The sequence below is a fragment of the Bacidia gigantensis genome (assembly GCF_019456465.1).
Source record: "Bacidia gigantensis strain McMullin 20006 chromosome Unknown contig_304, whole genome shotgun sequence".
In the NCBI taxonomy this organism is placed as follows: Eukaryota; Fungi; Ascomycota; class Lecanoromycetes; order Lecanorales; family Ramalinaceae; genus Bacidia; species Bacidia gigantensis.
This window is the reverse complement of record NW_025408609.1, coordinates 371,821-393,661: the sequence shown is the minus strand read 5'-3', so window position 1 is coordinate 393,661 and position 21,841 is coordinate 371,821. Positions and strand designations below refer to the sequence as shown.

Here is a 21,841-nt window from a genome sequence, read left to right as displayed (position 1 = left end):
TCGGAGAGTATTTCAAGGGTTCTCTACAAGACATCGGATGGAAATGGTTGGGTTGTAGAGGATGGTGATATACTAGGCCCTAGTCGATGATGGATGGTACTGAACTTGATGAAGTAAAGATGCTGAAAGCTCGATACGTGGTTCAAACTTTTGATAGACTGTTCAAAGCTTTGATAATGTAGGATGTGCAAGAAGGTGAGATGAGAAGAGAAATGGGAGAGAAGATTGAAAGAGAAAAAGCTTAGGGCTCCACCTTTCTATCTTAGTCCCGACACTTATCGAGAAGTCTTAGTCGGCCAATACGATCTCTTGACACTAACCTCTTTTCACACAGCGCGGCCAAGTAAAGTAACACTCATCTTCGTGATACTCTCGTGTTCGTGACATATACGGATTCCTCAAAGCCTTAAGGCTATCATGTGTTGCAGAGGGCATTGATCAAAGATTGACACTAAGCTCGTCAAACTGTGTGAGCATGTACGTGTTTGTAGATTCCCAGCATATAATCAACCACCAGACCACAAACACGGTATTAAGTGGACCAAAATCTACACTCAAATCTTCTCACGCGAGACAACTTGGCAACATTGTACACTGGCGATACATTAAGTTGCGAGATTTAAGAGAACCTTTGTTGTTCCCTTACCAGGCTTTCTGTTCTTAAATGACAGTTCTCCTAGGTCATCATTGTTTGCCGTACTCAAGTCAGTTCAACGGGTGGTACGTCAAACACAACGCAATGTATGCTGTGCAAGGGGGTTGCAACATAAATAGAGTATCGATATGATTGATGATTTCGCAGCAGGTTGTTTGGACATACCGTGCATGTTTGGAAGGAGTCAGCATTGAGAAACTGGATGTCTAGAGTACTTCATCGTGTTAATACGCAAACCCTTGTTGGAGAGAATCGAGTCACTCTAAAACAGATAATTTGAATGTAGGCCTTTCAACTGCAACTCTTGTGAGATCATCGAGGCTTGATTACGCGGCTGAGATTGGTTGGGGGAAAATCGTACTTCCTGGGCCTTTAGTCGATTTGGCTTACTTTAAGTATTAATCAAGCGGGAACACTTTTTGATCTCTCGGGTTCTGGCGAGGATTTCTGCGAGAGCGGGTCTGTACATGAGAATGCATAATCTCCAACCTTCGTTCTGTTCAAGTCTTCTAGAATCGCAAAGACCAGTGTCAATATCAACAGGATATGTCCAACCCTCATCACTCGCTGAAAATTGAGCCGTCCTAGTCCCCTTGTCAGATTCAATGGTGATATCAGCCGTGCCACCGCTAGCACTTCAAGCACTCCAGACCGCTTCGAAAGTATCTCCACAGGAATGCCAATACCACCGGTGTCGTGATCCACCAACAAGTCAGTGATTCCGGAAGAGATGTCAAGGACCTTTATGCACGTATAATTGTCGACGCCACGAAAACGTCGTGGAGGATGTAGCTGATGTCTTGTACAGATCGACGTTTGACGCCGTTGAAAAATATCAGTAGCGCTTCTTGGTGAGTGCCGTGCATGGCAGTGGTTTAGCCGCAAGCTTGTCCCTTGGCGTCCCAGTTGATCCTCTTGTCAAGCCCACCCTTTGACGAGTTCCTTGGGAGCGAGGCTTCTCTCTCTTAGATTGAAGGCTGGTTGGTCGTCACTATGTGGAGCGGACTCACAATGTACTAGAAAGGACTGGGATTCCTGGGAATGTTCCTTTCAGAGATTACCAATCTGATATACTCACAGTAAATAGAAGACACCCAGTCATGGTTGCAAAGGTCGTCTGCCTGATAAACCTCATGATGTGGATTTTGCTTCGAAAGATGATCATAAGACGGCGAAGGAAATGTCTCATGAGTTGACTGCCAAGAAGGGCGATGTTCAGTTGGATTGTAGATTATCTTGCAGGGCGTTTTAGTTCGGAATTTATCATTTGCCCATATAATTTAATTTTGCCTTCGAAGAATTATCCAAAAAAACTGCCTTTGCGTGCGTCCGTAGTTTTCTTTTGCAGGATGAGGCCACCGTGCGCACAATACAGACCGAAGATCATTCTTTTTATGGTGTAGAGCATGCTAGCACGGCTGTCAGCAAGTCGAACTGTCGTCTTAGTGTACCTGAATAAGGTCCCAAATATTTTGACTCAGCCCCAATCCGAGCCAAAGACGTGGGTTCAAGATCAACGCTCAACTGCAGGGAGGTGAGCATAATTTTCAGGGGTTCCAATGTTGAGTCGTGGTTGCAAACAATCAGGACGTGTACCAGCCTGATCTTCGCTGGAATAGACCGTAGGCTGTAAAGTACATATATGTGGCGAACGCCGCAATGTAGATGCTGAGCGCAGGCTGGTGCGTAGGTAAGTCGTGGCTGTGGTTGTGGAGCATACAGATACAGTGACAAGATTTGACCGTTTCACCCATTACTTAGGGCTTTGACTAGGCGAAAAGCATTCATAGATAGTGATTTCGCCCATTTTATCAATGAAACCCATGTTACTGTTCATCTTTTCCGAAAGAGGCAGCATCGTAGGGCGCGGGTTGTGCCCCCATGTGCCAGGCTTCATCAGACAGCCGAGTTCGCCGCAAATCGTCGTTTCGAGGTGTATTGCAGGAAATGGTCACGACTTGAGTTGCAACAGTGTAAAGACCAAAAAGTTCTTTTTGGCAGGAAGCGACTCGAGACTCGGGACTCCGGATTCTCGTGGGTCAATCGATACCGAGATGCGTCTCGGACTATTCATGCATCTCATGGTCCAATCATCCTCGATCGAGAAGAGCTTCTTGCCCTGGTGCAGAGGCCCGCAGCACGTTGACAATATGCTTATCCCATCTCTGTATAAATTATCTTCCCGTATGTAAGAGCCGCTGCTGACTCTCCAGTATTTTGGGCTGTGCCACGGCAATCCTTTGTGTCGCAACATAGATCCATCTTTAGCGATTGGGTTCAAGCTTATCGGAGCGGGATTCGAGGTAGTCGACAGACTCTTTTTTTCAAAAGTCGCCAGGGTAGACGTGAGTCTTATGCCTGTAGCACCCGTATTGTAGGCTTTATCGTGAAATCGTACAATGAGTGTGGAAAATGTATAAGATACGCTTCTATCGTGGTCAATCAGACATGACTCTCACGAAAGATATCGAAACACTCACCTCCACTTCAGCTAGCTTTTTCAACCAGCAATTTCATCACGATGTAGGTCTTCGCCCTTCTGCATGCCTACCTAATGGCTTTCACAACGATTGTGATTTCAAAGGGGCCACAGCTTTGCTACAACCATGCCAACCCGGACAAGTAGGATCATAGGTTCCCATCTGTCACTGAGATTGAGCTTTTTACTGACGTTCGCATAGCAACGTAGGCAACTGCTGTCAATTTGAGCCAGTTCCTAGCTGCTGGCCTTGCAGAATAGGTGACGATGGCTGCACGTCTATCTCAAGGACACAGCTGAATGATTGTCCTGCTTGAGTCTGGCGTTGAGACGAGGGGTATAGATGCTTGGCTTGGAGAACGAGGGGTCGAGAATCGATTTGTCTTAGAATTTACAAGGCGTGTAAGATTAGGATAGCGTATGACTGTGATTGTACTCGCCGTTTGTGATGGATACCTTTGCATGGGAGTAAAAAGCCTTTTTTCCTAAGTTCCTGATACTCTATGATGATGATCTATATCTGCGGCTTCAGTGCTACGAGACTCACATGCAAAGTGACCTCCAATCGGAGCACTTACCAAGGGTAATGCCGGCGCTGGGTAGCCCTCCCTCCTCCACGATAGTACATTTCATCGTCTTCATCGCTATCCTCGTCAGAGTAGTACAGCTTTCCAGGTCCACTCTTACCTGACTTTTTGTGGTCTACAGTGGGGTAACCTCGTGAATTGAGGCGCGTCGATTTGTCGATGTCATCCTCATGACGAGGACAGAGAACATGGTGAGCGTTGCGTCCTCGAGTATTGCAGCTGCAGTCGCTATGACTCGGGCTTCTGGATGGGACCCTGAGGCGTCCTTCGCGCTGCAACAGGGTGTGATTCAATTGATTTCGAGTAGTACTGAACAGGTCCGTTGTGAATCGGCTTGGCTGGTCTCGTCTTTCATCGACTGGAGTCTGACGAGTTCGGCGTTGCTCGGTCTCCTGGCCGGCTCTGGCTGGAGACTCATCCCTGCGAGATCGATCCGCTAAATCAATCCAGTCTCCGGAATCGCTGCATTCCGTGCCATTGCCAAGTCCCTCATGCTCATGGCGCGATGGAAGGCGTGCCGACCCTCCCTCGCTTCCATGGTCACGGCTGTGGGTAGCCACTTTAATGTCCTCACGAGGCTCACTCCTAGAGAGTTTAGAGTATAGCGAGGAGGGTCCAAAGTTACGGAAAGGCATCTCAGTCTCTGATTGCCGGGACTGAAAGCTAGTCACAAGAAGGATACAGTGACTCCGGACTAGTGGGCGGTCCTCGCTGCAAGAGGAGGAACGTCATACAAAGTCGGTTTTGATTCAGGAGCACTGGAACAATACAATGGCATTGATGGGAATACTCTTTATGTTTACGACATCTTCTATGTGCTGTGAGCATTGTCACGTCAGAACTCAATGCTCATTGTCTCATTGGCATAGTCTTTTCATTGTCGACCACAGCTCTTACGCGAGCGACGGTTCTTCGAGATGGGCTATCACCAGAATGGCCGACAGTCAAGTCGACTCCCCGCCGCCTGGGCAACCTCACTTCTCTTAATCTCATGGCTTGGCTTGCAAACTCACTCAGTCGATCGTACACTGATGTAAGTCTCTCGCATTGCCTCGGTCTGTCAGTATTGCACCCATGCAAGACAATCAACATGTATGATCAGCCACGTTGATTCAATTGGGAAGAAGCATCTGACAAATACTCACATGACTATTTTCGCAAGCCGTCAGTGACAAAATCAGAGTAAATGCCTGACCTCGTCTGCCCCATCTCAAATCACGACCTCGCGATGGAATATCTTGCAGAAAAGCGGTGGACTTCCTCGTCATATACAGTTCGTGGACAACATATTCTCCACCATGGTCGATCTTCGCGATCTGCAAAGGTGTGGCTGGGGTGAGATCATCTTGCATGGGCCAAAAAGCTTGCTGGGATCTCTGCATAAAGAGTGCCGATGCCGAGCTCGGTCGACTTCGGCCCTCATTTCACTCCTAGAAAGGCTTTATATGGGGACGCGGGGCACTATGGTGAGCATCCAAGCATTTTCAAGGATTCCTTGGGCACGATCTCATGCGGGTGGCAAGTATTGAACTGTGGCTTCGAGTTGCTTCCCCGGCGATGACTATTACTGATAATGCATTCCGTCATTGCACAAAGGTGGGAGGTGAAGTGTGGAGGGAGTTGAGTCCTTAAAAGATTGAGTTGAGCAGCTGGTTTTCCCCGTCGAAGACCTTGGTATCGATTACTTTTATTTTTAGATAATATGCAACGATTACGAACGATGTCATCCAGACTGTCAGATAACTCAATCATCGCACGCAAAAGTACCAGGGAAGAAGGCTATGGTGAGCGCACAGATTCTGATGAATATGAAGAGAGAGAAGCTGTCCGGAAAGTGGACCTTCACATTCTGCCGATGGTGTTTCTCTACTATCTATTCAGTTTCCTCGACAGATCCAATATCGGGAACGGTCGACTGTACGGACTAGAGAAAGACCTTGGCATGCGAGGGAATCAATTCCAGACCGCATCCTCACTCTTCTTTGTCACCTATGTTGTAAGCTTCTTCTCGAAGCAAATTGAGTGCTCTCGCAATTGACCATGAGAATTCAGGCGAGCGAAATTCCTTCAACTATTTGGCTCCGAACACTTCGTCCAGCGCGTTTCATCAATGCCATTGCAGTCGCGTGGGGTATAATTGCAACACTGACCGGCTTGACCCAGAATTATGGAGGTTTCATTGTTTGTCGGCTACTACTTGGGGCAGCTGAGGGTCCATTGTTCCCGTGTCTAGTTGTGTATATGATTTCGTTCTACACAAGACAAGAACTAGCGGTTCGCTTTGGGTATCTAATCAGTGGAGCTGCCATGGCTGGAGCAGTTGGAGGGTTGATTGCATACGGCGTCGGCTACATGGACAAATTACATGAAATGCGCGCGTGGAGATGGTAAGCGCATATGACTCAGGAGATTCTTGTTCTGACGATCTGATGCCTCAACATAGGCTACTTATCCTAGAGGGACTACCGTCAATTTGCCTCGGTGTCTTTGGCTGGTTCTTCCTGGCAGATGGCCCGGAGTCAGCTTGGTATCTTACTCCAGCACAGCGTGGCATCGTCGTCCGCCGGCGTGTACGCGATCAACGAGAAGCCTCCACTGCATCTGCGCAATCGCTCAACAAGGCCGATATCATTGCTGCGTTCAAGGATTGGAAAGTATGGGCATTCTGCGTAGAAAACTTCGGCGGCGACATTCAGCTTTTTTCCTACAGCATCTTTCTTCCTACCATAATCCAATCGATCAATCCGGACTGGTCGACTTTGGTTGTACAGGCACTGACTGTACCTTGTTTTGTGTGGTGCACAGTTGTTTACTTCGCAGCCGCTTTCGTCTCTGATAGAATACAACATCGGGCTTCATTCATTCTCTTCGGTTTTACTATGTCAATCATCGGTCACATTATGCTTATAGCAGGAAAAAGCGTGGCAGTCCTGTATCTTGCCTGCTATGTGATCGCAACTGGTTTGTTCATCCTTGGTATCGCTCTGGCGTGGTTGCCATCAAATCTGCCTCGCTATGGAAAGCGATCAGCCGGGGTAGCAATGCAGATAGCGCTTGGAAACTCAGCAGGTATTCCTGCACCATATGTAAGGATATTTCAATTATGTATCATCTACGAATGCGCTTACAAATATAGCTATATTCTAGCTCCGATGGGCCACGCTTCATACTGGGACATGCTGTCACTATTGCACTCCTTGGGATGAGCGCCATTCTGGTCATAGTACTATGGTGGTCGATGCACAGAACGAACAGAAGACGGAGAACAGGTGGAGAACATAGGAAAGTACTGAACATGAGTGAGCAGGAAATCGACGAGCTTGGAGACGAAAGCCCGCGTTTTATGTACGCAACTTGATAGTGGATCGTGTTTTTTAAAAAGACCCTTCGCTTCATGAGCACACTCTCATCCGGCGGGAAGGATACTATCTATGTCTTCCGCGAGCGCCACCCCTGATTGTCAGACCCTAGACCGTAGGCTTAAGAAACAACCCCAATGTCAAACACAAAGTAATGATTGAGACAATCACTAAGCCCGCAGAGGTTCTAATTGGACAAGAAGCTCCACATCTCCCATGCATCCTCTCCGATCCATTTTCCACTGCTGTCGATATTGGTGCTTGGCCAAGCCGTTTCAGTCCACTTCTCCTCTTTAGCAAGCCGGCTGAGCTTGTCGTTGTGTTTTACCAATTTCAGTCGTTTTATGTCCCATGCTTCCAAATTTAGAAATTTAAGCAGATTGAATATTGCGGCCTTTCGTGTTCGTAGTGTGGAGTACACATGCTGACATTGTCGATTCAGGTCCGCGAATTCATGTTTTCCTTCCTCTAGGGCAACCCGCAAACCCGGCTCCATGTCGTTTAGGCAATATTGAAGGGATATTAGTTCACCCTCTAAGACTGATGAATAGAGTTCGTATTTCTTGACAATCTCCTTGTTGTATCCGACAGAAGCTAGGTCTTCATATTCGGAAGGGGATAACGGCGAGTAATTTTTAGGAAAGTTGCCATAGTGATGAGCGATCTTGTCGAGTTCGGTTCTCTTTCGCACTGACAAGCCAATCTCGATCGAGAAAAACAATGCAGCGACTGCTAGCACAATCGCCAGAATGCGTTTGATTACCGCCATATTGCGTCGAAAAGGTCCAGTCGCTGTGGCCAGAAGGTCGAAGGGCTCTGAGATCAACGCAAACAGTCACTTCCGATGGTGATTCGTTGGTGGAGGAAAGCTCTAGGTGAGGAGATAGTTGGAGGATAGAAAATTAGCCAGAGCTTATGTAGCTTTTATAGTACGATTGTGTCATTGTTTTGATTGTGTGTGAGAGAATGATCGTGGTGGCACATTGTCGCCCGTAAACAAAGCTCAGCACAATGACCGCGTCTCATAATATGGCAGGTTTAATTAACAGTTCCGGAATCTGGGTACAACATTGCACATGTGGCGAAGAACAAAGCGGACAATGTAAAGACATCATCCATTCTGGCCCTGATTGACCCGTTCCAGCAGATACTATTGCCTTAGATTGTACTGGATGCCTTGGCAACTTGATATCTCCGGCATTTGAGATCGCTTGAGGCAATGTTGAAGTATGCTTCAAATTCTCTAATTCTTTTATGTTATGAAGAACACATCCTAGCTGACTCTTTAGACATCGAAGTCATTGCGCTCTTTTTCTGAGGTCCCTCGAGCTCCTCAACTCTGCCTGCCAAGAAGTTTTCACGCATTGTCGACCCTCTACTCTTTCCTTGGCCATTTCTGAAGCATGCATCTCTATCTCATCGTCCAGACGATGACCACCGCTCACATACTTCAATCAGGTCTGTCTTCTCGTCAACATAACATTCAGAAGCCAAGAACTACCATAGGTTGCTCATATGACACGGCAACATTCGAGTGATGTCACTACTGGAGCTTTTCCTTGCTATGACATCTGTTACGCTGCGAGCACGCTGCTCAGAGTGTAATTTCGCAGTGTCTCCGGTCCTAGCATTTTCTTCCTCTTCACCATCTGTATGACCATGATGGTATATTAGCTCCTTGAAGACGCTGTGGTTCACGGCCTACAACATCAGCAGTACTCTCCCATTCAATGGAGAATGTTTGACCACCACTCGACAAGAAACTTTTTTACGACTGTGATCTCACTCGGTATTACTAATTATACACTGCTTTCGCATTTCATTCCGGAAGCTAGAGACATTTTTGCTTCGGATCTAGGCTTTGTTTCTTGTTCTGTCTCTGGTGGAGTAGTCTCGTCGAATGGTCTCAGCACAATGTCAACAACGGCGTAAGTTGCTCTGAACTCCCTTTCTAGCCCGACCGTCTCACCTACGTCTTCTCCGCCATCTTCATCTTCCCACCCACCAGCACGCACACAGCTGCTCAATCAGTCTCAAAAGCTTGCTATTGGCCTTTCACTTTCCCTTACGCTTGCACCGCTATTACTGTTCTTGCTAGCAAAGTCTGTGTACCCTAGGTGGAAGCAGAGAAATTCTGTAATATCTTTCCAATCATCTTCAGATGAGGCACAAAGCTCACGACCATATTTTCAACAGAAAGCTGAGCTCGCAGACGAAGAGAGGCGAAGGCATGAATTGGATGGAAAAGAGAGACTGCATGAGCTGGATTGTCAACAATTGATGCTTTCTCTCTCATTGACACCAGACAGCTTTTAGGACAGGATGTCCGCGAGCTTCGAGGAGAAGAATGCGCGCATGAACTGACAAGTTCGTAAAGCAACAAGCCATTGGGTAACGGTGTGTAAATTGGCTGCTTGCTCTGTAAGCAAACTATGAATCTAGCCTGAAGGAGATGCTATTCCTCCTTTAGAATTGCTATCGACATGTCAGACACCAGAGCGAGCTTGTGAGCCCAGAATTGAGTGAGGTGAGTGTAACGATCAAATATTACTCCAGGAAAGGTTGACCTTCGCAGGCCCTATATCGTGTTGACATGTTCGCCCTGTGCCTTGTGTCCTCCAATGCAATATTCACAGCTTCCTCGGCATTCGAATGATAGCCGGGCCATTCATTCTCAAATGGTCACTGTCACCCATACTCCTCCGATCCAATGTCCTCCAGCTTCAATGCTGCTCTCAACAAATTTTTAAGCCAGTCTTTCAGGTTGGAGATTTTCTAATCTCCATTCATTATCAGAGAATCCATCGTCCAGGGCTTACTCCGCAGTATCTCCAGTGTAGGCGCAGCAATGACCTTCTGCCTCAGGGATTCCATGCTGGGTCGAATATGTGCTGCCTTTATGGATCGAGGGTCGGTGAATGTAAAGTCGATTCCAGGAGTCTTTTTGTTGAGTAGAGAAAGACCTCAAGCAGTTCGAACGCTCTTATGCTGTTACATTGTTCTTGACAAGAAGACTATCACCTTCCTGACTGGCTATCCTAGAAGCTCTAAAGGTCGCAACAGCTCCGCGATTTTGTCCATATATTCCAATTCATCCTCCAATATCTTATTATTCCAATTCTTGTCGCTCATCGCGGCACGTAGCACAGCCCTCTTGACATCGCATTGATCCAGTCTTTTCAATGACCACTCGCCCTCCATACCCCCGCAAGAGCAAGTAGGTTGGGAGCCAAGGGAGGCGAGATTTTTTGCCTTGATCTTCTTCATCGTCGCTAGGCAATTTTGATAGGCCTTGATGTGCCCTAGATATTCTTTCTGATCGTTCCATAGCCAGTCGATCTCGTAGCGGTTGCACTTTTTAACGGCAAATCGCGTTTTGTGGTCAAAGTCTCCTAGGCGCTTGATCAACTTTTCATCCAGCTCTGAGCGGGCGCGCATTGTCGATCTTGACGACCCATCCTGTCTCTCCCATCGATAGGCTCTTTGTTCGTTGCGGAGTAGGATAGCGAGGAGAACGATTAGAATACTGATTAGAGAGCATAGCAATTTGTATCTCATAGCGAAAGAAAGGAGAGTACGAAAGTCTTTCTGGCGGCTGCGACAACGATGGAACGCCGATGTCCTAGTGGTGGTCTAGATAGCTTTCGAATATGATGAAATGTTCGATTTTGTTGTGTCAATAGAAAGGATTGCGATTAGGACCACTGAATCCCACAAAGAAAGCAGATGTTGGGCTAAAGAGAAGGCATGGTTTCCGAAAACGGCGCAGAACAAAGGATCTCACCTGATGCACTTTTATTGAGTATCTCTTCATATCTACATCTTAGGTATCAAAATGCAGTGAACTTTCGGAGTCGACTTCTCATCACACCATGATCTTTGCTAGTCTGATGCTACCAGAAGATGAGATATGACCATACCCGGCCCTTTGAGGAGGCATGAGATCAAGTGGGGTGTGTAATTACCATGGTGCATATAAAGCGTCTTTGACATCGTTGCTTGTATCATTCTTCACCTAATATTTGACTGGCATTGCGAACACTCTAGTGGTCAGGCAATGACATCCCAGGCACAGAAGCTTGAGTTTTCGGGCGGCGACTCCAGGGCCATGGAACCCCGACATCCCAATCATGATATCGCACCGAATACTACTTGATATTGCCTTGAGTTTCGGCTTCCATGCGGGATACTCGCCGTAATGAGCAAATTGTAGGGACATTCGCAAGGGTTGGTCGAGAACTTATCTCAAGTTCAGGGGGCAACCATGTTGCACGTCCACATATCAAACACACCGTGAATCCAATGGTACTCTATCAGCATGAAAAAGGTTCAAAGAGACTGCAAGTGCGTGCCTTGCTTTCTGTATTCGTTTCGTTGCGCACTATCGTCGTCGTTGGCACTTATGTTGTTTGCCATACCAAGACAAAGCCTTGGCAGAGGCGTCGCTGAGTGTCATATTTGGAGTCAAAAATCAAAAATAATGCGACGACAAAGTCTATGATGGGCGCCCTCGGTGTAAGTCATAGATATGTAGTGAGAAAAAAATCAAAAATCAAAAAGAAGGAAGCTCGAAGTCTTGTCTTTCCAGCAACAGCAGGTAGAGCAATATCTGGTCACGGTGAAAGTTTGCAAGAACCGGACTCGAACCCTCGCTTCGTTCAACAACAGCAGGCAGAGCAATGTCTGGTCATGGTAACTAGGCTAAGGTAAGGTGGTCCGGGCTCTCGTTCCTTCTATAAAAATTTCTAGCACTATTACTAATTATATTCCTTTTATTATTCTGATCCATTCCAGCACACTTCACTACTGCGTATAATTAGCATTCGCATTGCTGTCGAATATGCCGCAATCTGCTTCCACATCTTGCACAACATTTCGGCATTCCGCCTTCGGTCCATCAAGGCCTGGGTGTCAAGACTTTCAATGCACTTGACATGCGCTGCCTGGCTCAGATTTGATCAGCATTCTTTCAATGGGTACATTGATCTTCCCTTTGGATAAATAAAGTTTAAGGTCTATTGGTGAAACCTGAGCGACGATGAACGTTATAACAATGATATTGAAGGGCTACATGCGCATCTTTTGGAGGCACAATTTTCATTGATCATTCTAGCGCTACAAAATAATGTTGACGAGCGGTACAAATACTATGAGCGCTATGGCTAAAGAGGAGAATATTGCGACATCATTGCTTCTCAATACACCCAATATAGCATTCATATGGTCTGAAAATGTCGGACCTTGAGTCACCTTGGGTGTTGGACTCCCAAATAATTCGATAATGAAGCGTCGAGCCTGTATGTACAAGAGAGCTTCGCTCGGGACTGGAGTCTCTTGTTTCTCTTTTGTAAGTTGCAGTGCTAAGAATGATTCGTATAGTTGATTCGCTGTTTCGTTTGGGATTCCTTGCGCATAGAAAAGTGTTGGGAACGATTCATATATGTAGTGTGCTTTGTCGATCGGGAACTCATTCGTTGAGTCATTTGTCATATCTTCGCCCATATTAGTAGACTTGACCTCACAAGAAGACATTGAAGGTTCCTCGTCGACGATAGGCGGGTTGATGGGTTCGTCAAGACTGGCAAAGCTAGTGTAGATGTCTGGTAGACGAGAGCTGTCAACAAAGGCCATCATACGGATATTAATAGCGGATAGTGTAAGTGCTTTGAGATGTTAGCCCTTGTGTATCTCTCTTTATCGGCTTTTTGCGACCGAATCAATTGATAAATATTCAATCGCATTGTCCTAGGGGAAACGGGGAGGCTTCTCAAAGAACAACCGCAATTTATTGTTTGTTGAGCTTGATGACAAAGGAAAGCTTGCGGTCACAGTAGTAGCAACAACTTTGCATGTATTAATCTCAGTGGACGGGAACAAAATGCTGGAACTTTCGGATGCTGTTCTCTGTCCATATTCGGGTAATTATCACGATACTCAATCTATAGGAAGCCTGCATATATCTCGCATATTCGTCTTTTAGTCAGCACTCACAACTGTACCCTTCTTTCAGCCTTCTCTCCATGTAAGTCTCTCTGCTATCGTCTTCTCTATAGATAATTCTTTCCTAGTGAATCATTTCGATGGCAAATTCTTTGCATACGTCAAACAAAAGAAACGAATAATCCCCGAACGACTGCACGATCCGTTAGCATAGCAAACAATAGGCTGCCTGATCCATCTGCACTCACATACAAGTCTAGTTGCGAACAGCATCAATGTCTTCTCCACCACCAATAACTTGCTCAAGGTAATGAAAGTCATATTTTCTATGCTCTGCCTCGACTTCCGACGCTTTCCTCGTGGTCACAAATGGTTGACCGGCGCCAATCATTCTCTCTGGATCTTGATCGCTACTCAAATCCGCGTACTCTATCTCTGCGACGAACGTCTGCGATTTAGCGGCGGAGAGGGAGGGCATGCTACTGTCCACGTGGCTCTTATTCTCTCCGTTATCTGTCTGAACATGAGCTAACATACGCCGCAAAGCAACCGAAATTGGAGTATTTCTTACCCATAGGGACATCATTGTCTGCTGGCTTAGGTTCCTTCTCTGCCGCCGTCTGCACCACTATGATCGTGCAAGATGAGATGCTGGCTTTTTGAGTACACGACACTTGGCGCCACTTACTGCTAAATTCGTTCTCCGATCCTTCGTCCTCCGATCCCTGACCTAGGGACTCTTCCTCTTGGGCTTCGATGGCCCTTCGGGCAGCCCTGCTGGCAGCCCACTCAGCTTCAAATACTGCTCATCAACGATTTGATCAGTATTGGGCATCGCAAAGTACTGCAGAGATTACTTGCTACATACCCTTCTGCCTGCGAACTGCCGCAAGTCTTTGCCGCTTGTTCACCCGACCCCCCCTGCGGTGATTGTTGATCTCCTTTTCTCCGATTCCGGAATGTTCGGTCGCATGATGGCGTACTTGACTTTGTGTATGTATCGGGTTTCCAACGTGGCGAGATTGTGAGAGAACCGGAGAAAGAAAAAGATGAAGAATGTGAGACAAAACTCCAATTCAGCTTGGACGCAGGGAGTTTCGACCCAAATAGAGTAATTCTCTTATCTGACCCCGCTTGGTGGCGAAACTGCTATCTGTTTGGTGTTTATTCGCATTGTAGGTATAGCCTAGATTTTGTCTTTTTAGGCTGCAAATTTTTCAGATTTCCCCCTTCTCGATTTTATTTCCACCGTTGCCATAGCACATAATCGTTTACCTGGCTACAATACATCCTAGCAAAGATATCCAAATGGATTCCAAAGTCACCAAGGCTAAAAACTTTAGACCCAACAGGCGACAGCGGAGGGCTAAGCACAATCGAAACGAGGGTTAGTTCCTTGACTTTTCCTCAATAAGATGAAGTACTGAATCTGGTGTAACCAGCCGCTCTGGAGGAATTGAGGAATGATCTCATTGATGCTCACCGGATGACAAGCGAGCAATCCCTGCCCATCCCGGAGTCAGAATATGGCGGCTCTCCACCCGAATGGGCGGAAGAATCCCGTAAAGACCTTCAAAATCACGAACGTGAAGATACTGCCATCTGACTCTCAGCTAGGTATGAGAAAAAACGAATTACAGGATCCGACAGAGCTAGCTCAGGGTCGGGCAGGAGAAAGTACATTCCAAATATGTGAGCAATCTGTGATCGTCCGGTATTCGTGAGGCACGATTGCTAACAAGTGGCTGAAGATACTGACGAGCCTACGAATGAACTCGCCCCTAGCGAAGTATCCGACACACTGGTGGGCACCCGGATCATGAGTGTCAACGACGAGAACAAAGCACCTAAGGCACCTCTCCGGGAGATAGATCTGGTACACACAGGTCCATCACGCGTGGTCAATATTCATGTCTTGGAGCCGAATTCTGCTGGTACCCAAAGTGATGATAGAGTCAGAGTCTCTGTGAGCATCGGAGGAGATGTCAATATTTCAATCAAGAATGAGGTTGATACACAGGCGAGGGTGGGAGGAAGTATGCGGTGTGAGCAATACTGATGAAACACGCTGATTACGATCTTCTCGCTGGTTGAGCCTGTTTAGCCTAGAGGAAGAGATTGCTGTACAGAAAAGGCAGTAGTCAATAAATAGGGTGTCGAGCATGACGTGGCATAGACTACCAGGAGATGAAAAGAGGCATACGATACAGTCAGTATAGATACATGAAAGGATGCAGACAAGTCTCAATTCCGCATACCATGAATCTTGTGGATCTTCGTTTCGCCGCGTCTTTCATGCTCCTGCGATCCCAATGCGTGCAAACTTCTCTTTGTTTCTGAGACCAGATAACAAAGACTCCTGATCCCCTATTGCTTTTGCAAGTTTGCTGCTTGGAACGATGCGATTGTCTATCATTACGCTGTGCTACTGAAGCATAATATACAAAGTAAAATTTGCAAGAGTAATAATCTTTGAGCATGCGCAGTATTCTTGACATGATGAACATCTGGATGATATCCTACGTTGACAAGTAGTGGGCACTAGATAATCAATCCCCCAAGCGCACCAGCCATACCTGTCATACGAGTCTTTCCCACCACTTGCTTTCCCAGATGGAAAACCGATCCAGATCCGCATCCCGACTGAAGCTCTCCTGTATCTAAGAGCCCAACTTCTCATTATCGGGCTTGTTAGCAACCCAATGCTCATAGTGACTTGACGGATGACTGCTGGACTAAAGAGGCTCGAGGAAAATCTCGGTGCTACTTGCAGCGTCATAAAGAGCAATGATGTGCCGATATTCGTTTCTCTAGTACTACTGGCACCAATGGTATGTGTAATACTGATCAAAATTGTCATCCAAATGTAAAAAGAGATGATATGTATCCAATTCATAACGACTGTTAGAGCGCTCTAAACCATCATTGTAAATATATCATCTCATTGCGCGCAGTGATTCTCAATGCATGATTACTAGAGAAGGCATTCATCATCGTATTAAATTGACAAAGCGTGACTTCCAGTAAGACCTTGATTCTTGATAAAGGCTTGCGCGATCTCAATACATAAGGCATAGAGACTATCAAATCGCTGTAGAATGATAATTTCGTCAATGCAAGCTTTGGACTACATGGCGCGAGTAGAGACACGGTGTTGTCACTGAAGGGGACACCGATCGCAGAGTCACAAATCTGGCGTACTGCTGTGAGAACGAAGAAAGAATCATGTGCAATGTCTGAGAGGAGTTTTGCGCAAGGAGTGTGATGGCTACCAAAATACATTTTCAGATTTAAATGGTATATATATCTAAATAAAAATGCAACATTTATGGCAATGACCTGTTTACCGGGTTCGTACATTAGCAGTCTACCATTGTGGTTGATAGTTGGATCTTTGTTCGCTCTGGACCATCCGTTTACCAGCCTTGGCTTTGGTTATAGGTGGTACACTGCAGCAGGGTGAAGGCAGTCTCCGAATCGAGTGATAGCGAGGGTTCGAATCGTGGCTTTCTTCGAGCCACCTTCTTTTTTCTGATTTTTTCCCCTGCAATTTTTAGAAGCATCGACGTCCTCGAGGAGCCCTTGAGCGAGCTGTAGGGGGGAGATAGCATAGCGATCGAGCTTTTTGGCAATAACAGCTCGGAGATACTTCCGCTGTAGGTGGCAAAAGTCCTGGCTGTCGTGTATTTTTAAGCATTGCATAGCCGTGGCGAAAGATCTAGGGCATCTGCAACATTCAATGCACAAGAATCGAAAAACAAAAGAGTAAAATGAGATAGCAATATTCGTTCAGTTAGATCAAAGATTTATCAATGTACTAGCGTGGCGACACCTCAATCTACCTCTTCATGTCCTAGTCACTCAAGTCCATCTCATCCCCACCCCACACTCCCTCCTCATGCGCAATCTCGTCATAAGACTCCTCATCCTCCTCCTCCTCGCTCGTACAATCACACCCCTCCGAGTGCTCATTCCCACCCTCCCAAACCCCTCCGTGATGGCCATCATACGGCCCATGGCACCGTCCCGCGCACTCATCCTCTTTCTGCGCCTCACCCCCCAGCGCCAGTATCAGCCGGTCCGCCACGTAGAACGTCTCCGTAAATTCTCTCAGCCCATATCCGAACACCGCGAAAGGGACGAGACAGGATTCCGCTAGTTTTGAGTAAGTGATATCGTCCATCGCATGGACCATGTTGCACATGTATTGGCTTTGGTAGTTGTATTTGAAGGCGAGGGGTTCGAGGATGTGGTGGGGCTGGTCGCTGGCGTCGTTGGGGTTGGGAGGAGAGTTGAACAGGCTTTCCATGCTGGTGAGGAGGTTGTCGACAAAGGAGATGGTGGAGGAGAAGTTTCTGAATGGGCCCGGGGGGGTGGGTGGTGGAAGGTGGAGTAGAAACGGGCCTCTGCGGACTTGTGGGAAGAGGAGCAGGAGGCGAGGAGGGAGGAGAGGTAGGGGTTGCAGACGGAGACACCTCCTTTTGCGAATGATTTGTCTGACATTTTTGACTTTTGTATTTTTTGGTTGTTTGGTTGAGTGTATGTTTGCTGTTGATGGAATGGACGTGGTATATATATATATATATATTGGGCTTGGTAGTTTGATGGAGAGCAGAAGCTGATGTTTGCCTTGACGTCGCGGATGGTGAATATATACGAGAGTCGGCTGGTAACAATGATTAGCCTCTAGCTTCTCGAAGGACAAGCCCGTTGTCAGTTAGGGATCTTCTTTGGAGGCAGAAAAAAGAACAACGCCATTATGTCGCTCCGAGGACCCAAGAAATCTGAGGAGGCGAGGCATAACAATGGCATTGTGATAATTTTTTGGCCAAGCTAGTCGAAAATTCTCAAAGAATGATGGTCAAAGAAACACAACTGCATTGTACTGTGCAGGCGGAAATTCCTGAGCTGAGAGTCAGCTAGATTCAACAAAGAGATTGTATGAGGGTCAAGCAGCGGAACACCACGCAGAAAAAAAGCAGGAATCCAGCCTTGCTATCGTATGGTGTTCGAGTATGGCTGCGGGACGAACGAATTGCAAATTTGGTGGAGCAGATGATTCTAGAATTAGTTGCTAGTGAACTCATGAACATTACCTCTTGGAAACTCCGAACAAGCTGTAATGCCGAAACTCAGCACCGATGCTGATATTGTATATACCCCCCAACCCTCCAATGAACTCAGTGCTGTCCAAAATTTCATGAGCTTTACAATCTTCATCAGATCCTTCACCACCGGCACATCATCTCCTACGCCATTCATCTGTGGCGACTTTGTTCTTCATCAGCGTCGCGGATTGTTGCGGTTGTTGCGATTCTTGTTCCGGTTGTTGTGAGAGTTAGAGGCTCCGCGACCTCGGCCGTTAGAAGTGGCAGGTATGTCATTTGGTGGAGGGGGAGAGTGTCGGGGTTCAGGGGGTTGAGGGGATTTCGCACGTCTATCAGCGGGTCCAGCATTTGAACCGTCAACGCTATCATGGTCTTCGTATTCATCGCCAGAAGGTTCGTCTTCTTCCAAAGAGAATAGACGGGGCTGTCGTGCTAGGGGGTCGTCACCATGAGGCTGGCGTGGTAACGTACCTGCTTGGCTGCCGGATCCATGACTAGACGCACGACTATTACTACGATTCCTAGGTCGATTGCGGTCTCGTATATTCTCGTAGGCCGGAGGTGGTCCTCCAGCATGATGACCGCCAGGATTGACACCATTAGGATGTTGCTGCATGTGCCCAGGTGGGCCGGTTGGAGCATAACCTTGCTGATAGGGGCTCTGATACTGACGAGGGTCCGGTGGGCCCGGTGGACCTGGAGGGTAGACTCCACCATAGTGAGGAGCTGCAGCTGGTCCAGGACGCCTATGAGCCCTCGGTTGAGCTCCGGCCGGTGGTTGCGCCTGGAGACTAGCAAGTGAGTTTTGGAAAACGCCGATGAATGTACGTGGTCTCGCCCTATACTCAAAGTTTCGGTTTCGTATTTGAAATTCTGCACCTCGTTCTCGTGGTACGTTGCGAGCTCGACCACGCCGATCTATAGGTTCGTAGCCAGCTGCTGTCAAGGCTTGCTCGATACCAAACGCCTTGCACAAAAAGCTTCCTCCAGGAGCCATATTGAGTAGTCTTTTTGAGTGGATTGATCTGTGGACGATGGCGAGGTGGCAGTTGAGCTCGACTATTGCTGGAGATGAGGAGAACAAGAAACGAGGAGAGACTCAATCCCTCCAATTTAAGCACGAGGCTCTCTGTCTTTTACTGCAGGTGTCGAGCGAACCATGCAATGTCGACACCAGGACCTACAACATCATCTCACAGAGATGCATGCATTGTTCGATGTGACACAAGCTCTTCACGCCCCGTGGAGTTCAGCACTGCTCAACAATGACAAAACAGCAGTGTGCAAAAATCACGTGGGGATGCCAGAAAACAGGAATGTGAGGAAATCGACAGACAATCCTCAGAATGGACTGCTTGCTAGGGTGAGGCAACTCAAATTTCCCACATCTTTTCACTGGTCATGGGTATGGATTTGTAAGATAGTCAATGACTGATCTTGGCTGAGGAAACAAGTCGTAGGCAGGGGACACCACTTTAGAAAAGGCTCCTGATTGTATTTCACCTGGGTCATAGTCTCCAGGCGAATGTAGCTGCATGTGCTCCTGAAAGGCGTAGGGTATGTACGCTGCTAGAGAAAATACCTCTAAGTAGACGTAGTGACCAAACGAGAAGGTGCATCGTACCACCTCAGAGGTGAACAAATTCAGCACAGACCAATCCCGTAGAGTGCCCAACCAAAGATCGATGTTGGTGTTAACTTCTCGAGAGTGATTGAGGAATTCTTCCAGGATGGCAATGCTTCGCATTGGCCAATCCATGGCAGCGTATAGAGTAGGCTGGAGTGTAGATAGTGATGTTCCAACCCAGGCTCAGTAGACGTGCTCATTACTAGCGCTGATATTATGCGTAAGGGATGAGGAGACAGGGCTTTGGATGTCGGATAGCGAGCAGCCTTCGGGGGCCTCCATGAGGCATGTGAGGCACTGATTGAGGTGGATCTTTAAAGATTTGAGTAAAGGGGGGTTTTCTTGGACAAAGGTCCGCCAAGAGGGAGAATGGTCCGACTTTGGAAAATCTAGGTACGGTGTTAGCATTCGTCTCTCACATCTGAGTGTGAGGCTAAGTGACGTACGTAACCTCGCGGAATCGTGTGAGCATTTCTGCCAGGGACTGCAATCAACAAGTCAGTATTTGTTGAGACCAAGGGTGACATGTCCTCGTTTGTGTGATGTTGTTCTCGTCGATATTGGCATTGCGGCTGAATCATTGTACCATCAAACATCGCGAACGAGACAAAGCTTGGGCAGAGATCGCATTTTTGTGGAAACTTGTGTTTGGATTCATGGTAGTGATCATTATGCATGTAGCCAGGTGATAGTGTCAGAGCATAGGTACTTGAGAAAAAAAGTAGGCGGCTTCAAAGAGAGCTATGCCTGATTGGCACCAATACAAGTGTCATCTGGGTGCGCATTTTGTAGACTAATTTCACAAGCCGTCGATGTGGGCTATGGATCATGCACGCACTCAGAGTCGATAAGCAACGAGTGGATACTCTTTCAATCTTGGAGGGTAGTCCGCGAGCTCAATCATCAACTTCGGTATATGGGCATTGGATATCCAAATAATGAAGAAGCCATCTTTTCCCTAAGTATAATCCGTCTTCATTCGATCGCATCAGTCTAGTGAAAGGTTTGTGGAGACAGATACCAATGTCGGTGAGTCTTCGATTTTCAAGCTTTAGTCGATGATGGAAAAGGTTCAATGGGTGGGAGGGATGGTCTGCTGGAGCCTGATCAAAGTGACCAGGCTCATTCAAGATATCCTTGCATGACTACTACAACTGGGTGGTAGAGCCATTTTTGAATGCAAGATGAGAATGGTGATACATAGGTATGTAGAATAGCGGCACGATAGCGACCAGAGCATTCCCATGCATAGGCTTGTGGAGCATGTTGTCCACATCGTTTATTTAGGGTATTTGATGTGGAAAGAAAGACATTCTTCTGTCTTGGAGAACGCAAGGTAGAAGATTGTATTGAATTTCCTAATCTGGATAAAAGATGATAGTCGAATGTCTGGATCAATTCACACTCGGGCAGGGGCGTTTTCGTTCATTCTCAGCGCAGTACGATGTAGACTACCAGAACACGATCGTGAAAGTACTAGACGCAGAGAATGCCCACGGAACTTCTTGGAGAAACCCTCTTCTCCTCCAGTCGGTATGGGCATCACATCGCGAGCGCATTCTTCGACAGTGCTCGAAAGCTAGCGGAAAGAGAAACCTACTCTTCGATCTCGAAGTGAGCCAATAACAGAGCGGCAAGTGCTTAGGGTGCGCCATTGGCTACATTGTGAGACCTTCACAGCTTCGCCCTTTCCAAGCAAGTGCTTTCATCCTCACTAGCCTTCGCAAATACCAATCTCTAGCGCCAAAGCCACGAAAAAGGCCCTTTCGTTGGGAGTCTGCTACCAATGGTTTCCGTAGCCCCGCGCTTGTGGGTCAAGGCTGCATATTCTTCTACTGATCGCGACCAAATCTAGCACTCAACTGAGTCAATGTTGGCACACAGCCTCAATGATGAAGACATCCGCAACAATCAAACTAGGGATATCCATCACGGCATAATGGCTTGCTTCATCTATTCTTTCGGCATCATTTTGGACTATGGCTCCGGTTGGGCGCGGACTTGACGCAGCGTCAGCGTGCCGATTCTACTTCTGCCGCAGCTCCTACGATTGCACCGAACCAAGTGGGATGCCTGCTCTAGTTCA

The 21,841-nt window shown here is 47.1% G+C and overlaps 8 protein-coding genes across 8 annotated transcripts; 2 read left to right on the top strand and 6 right to left on the bottom strand.

The window, feature by feature from the left end:
• Window positions 1-5,441: 5,441 nt before the first annotated feature.
• On the top strand, window positions 5,442-6,927 carry KY384_008753 (uncharacterized protein; the record flags this gene model as incomplete). The annotated part of the gene is made up of 3 exons (XM_044817240.1): window positions 5,442-5,717; window positions 5,774-6,108; window positions 6,165-6,927. 3 exons carry the CDS (start codon window positions 5,442-5,444, stop codon window positions 6,925-6,927), a joined length of 1,374 nt encoding a protein of 457 aa, XP_044665835.1.
• Window positions 6,928-7,267: 340 nt separating this feature from the next.
• KY384_008752 (uncharacterized protein) lies at window positions 7,268-7,849 on the bottom strand (the record flags this gene model as incomplete). The annotated part of the gene is made up of 1 exon (XM_044817239.1): window positions 7,268-7,849. The coding sequence occupies one exon, from the start codon at window positions 7,847-7,849 to the stop codon at window positions 7,268-7,270; it is 582 nt and encodes a 193-aa protein (XP_044665834.1).
• Window positions 7,850-10,113: 2,264 nt separating this feature from the next.
• KY384_008751 (uncharacterized protein) lies at window positions 10,114-10,638 on the bottom strand (the record flags this gene model as incomplete). Its single annotated transcript, XM_044817238.1, has 1 exon — window positions 10,114-10,638. One exon carries the CDS (start codon window positions 10,636-10,638, stop codon window positions 10,114-10,116), a length of 525 nt encoding a protein of 174 aa, XP_044665833.1.
• A 1,245-nt stretch (window positions 10,639-11,883) lies between these two features.
• Window positions 11,884-12,582, bottom strand: KY384_008750 (uncharacterized protein; the record flags this gene model as incomplete). Its single annotated transcript, XM_044817237.1, has 2 exons — window positions 11,884-11,984; window positions 12,321-12,582. 2 exons carry the CDS (start codon window positions 12,580-12,582, stop codon window positions 11,884-11,886), a joined length of 363 nt encoding a protein of 120 aa, XP_044665832.1.
• A 694-nt stretch (window positions 12,583-13,276) lies between these two features.
• On the bottom strand, window positions 13,277-13,855 carry KY384_008749 (uncharacterized protein; the record flags this gene model as incomplete). Its single annotated transcript, XM_044817236.1, has 4 exons — window positions 13,277-13,533; window positions 13,592-13,648; window positions 13,709-13,750; window positions 13,810-13,855. 4 exons carry the CDS (start codon window positions 13,853-13,855, stop codon window positions 13,277-13,279), a joined length of 402 nt encoding a protein of 133 aa, XP_044665831.1.
• Window positions 13,856-14,506: 651 nt separating this feature from the next.
• Window positions 14,507-15,079, top strand: KY384_008748 (uncharacterized protein; the record flags this gene model as incomplete). Its single annotated transcript, XM_044817235.1, has 3 exons — window positions 14,507-14,582; window positions 14,638-14,697; window positions 14,772-15,079. The coding sequence occupies 3 exons, from the start codon at window positions 14,507-14,509 to the stop codon at window positions 15,077-15,079; spliced, it is 444 nt and encodes a 147-aa protein (XP_044665830.1).
• Window positions 15,080-16,873: 1,794 nt separating this feature from the next.
• KY384_008747 (uncharacterized protein) lies at window positions 16,874-17,329 on the bottom strand (the record flags this gene model as incomplete). The annotated part of the gene is made up of 1 exon (XM_044817234.1): window positions 16,874-17,329. One exon carries the CDS (start codon window positions 17,327-17,329, stop codon window positions 16,874-16,876), a length of 456 nt encoding a protein of 151 aa, XP_044665829.1.
• Window positions 17,330-18,303: 974 nt separating this feature from the next.
• KY384_008746 (uncharacterized protein) lies at window positions 18,304-19,125 on the bottom strand (the record flags this gene model as incomplete). Its single annotated transcript, XM_044817233.1, has 1 exon — window positions 18,304-19,125. The coding sequence occupies one exon, from the start codon at window positions 19,123-19,125 to the stop codon at window positions 18,304-18,306; it is 822 nt and encodes a 273-aa protein (XP_044665828.1).
• Between the last annotated feature and the right edge of the window lie 2,716 nt (window positions 19,126-21,841).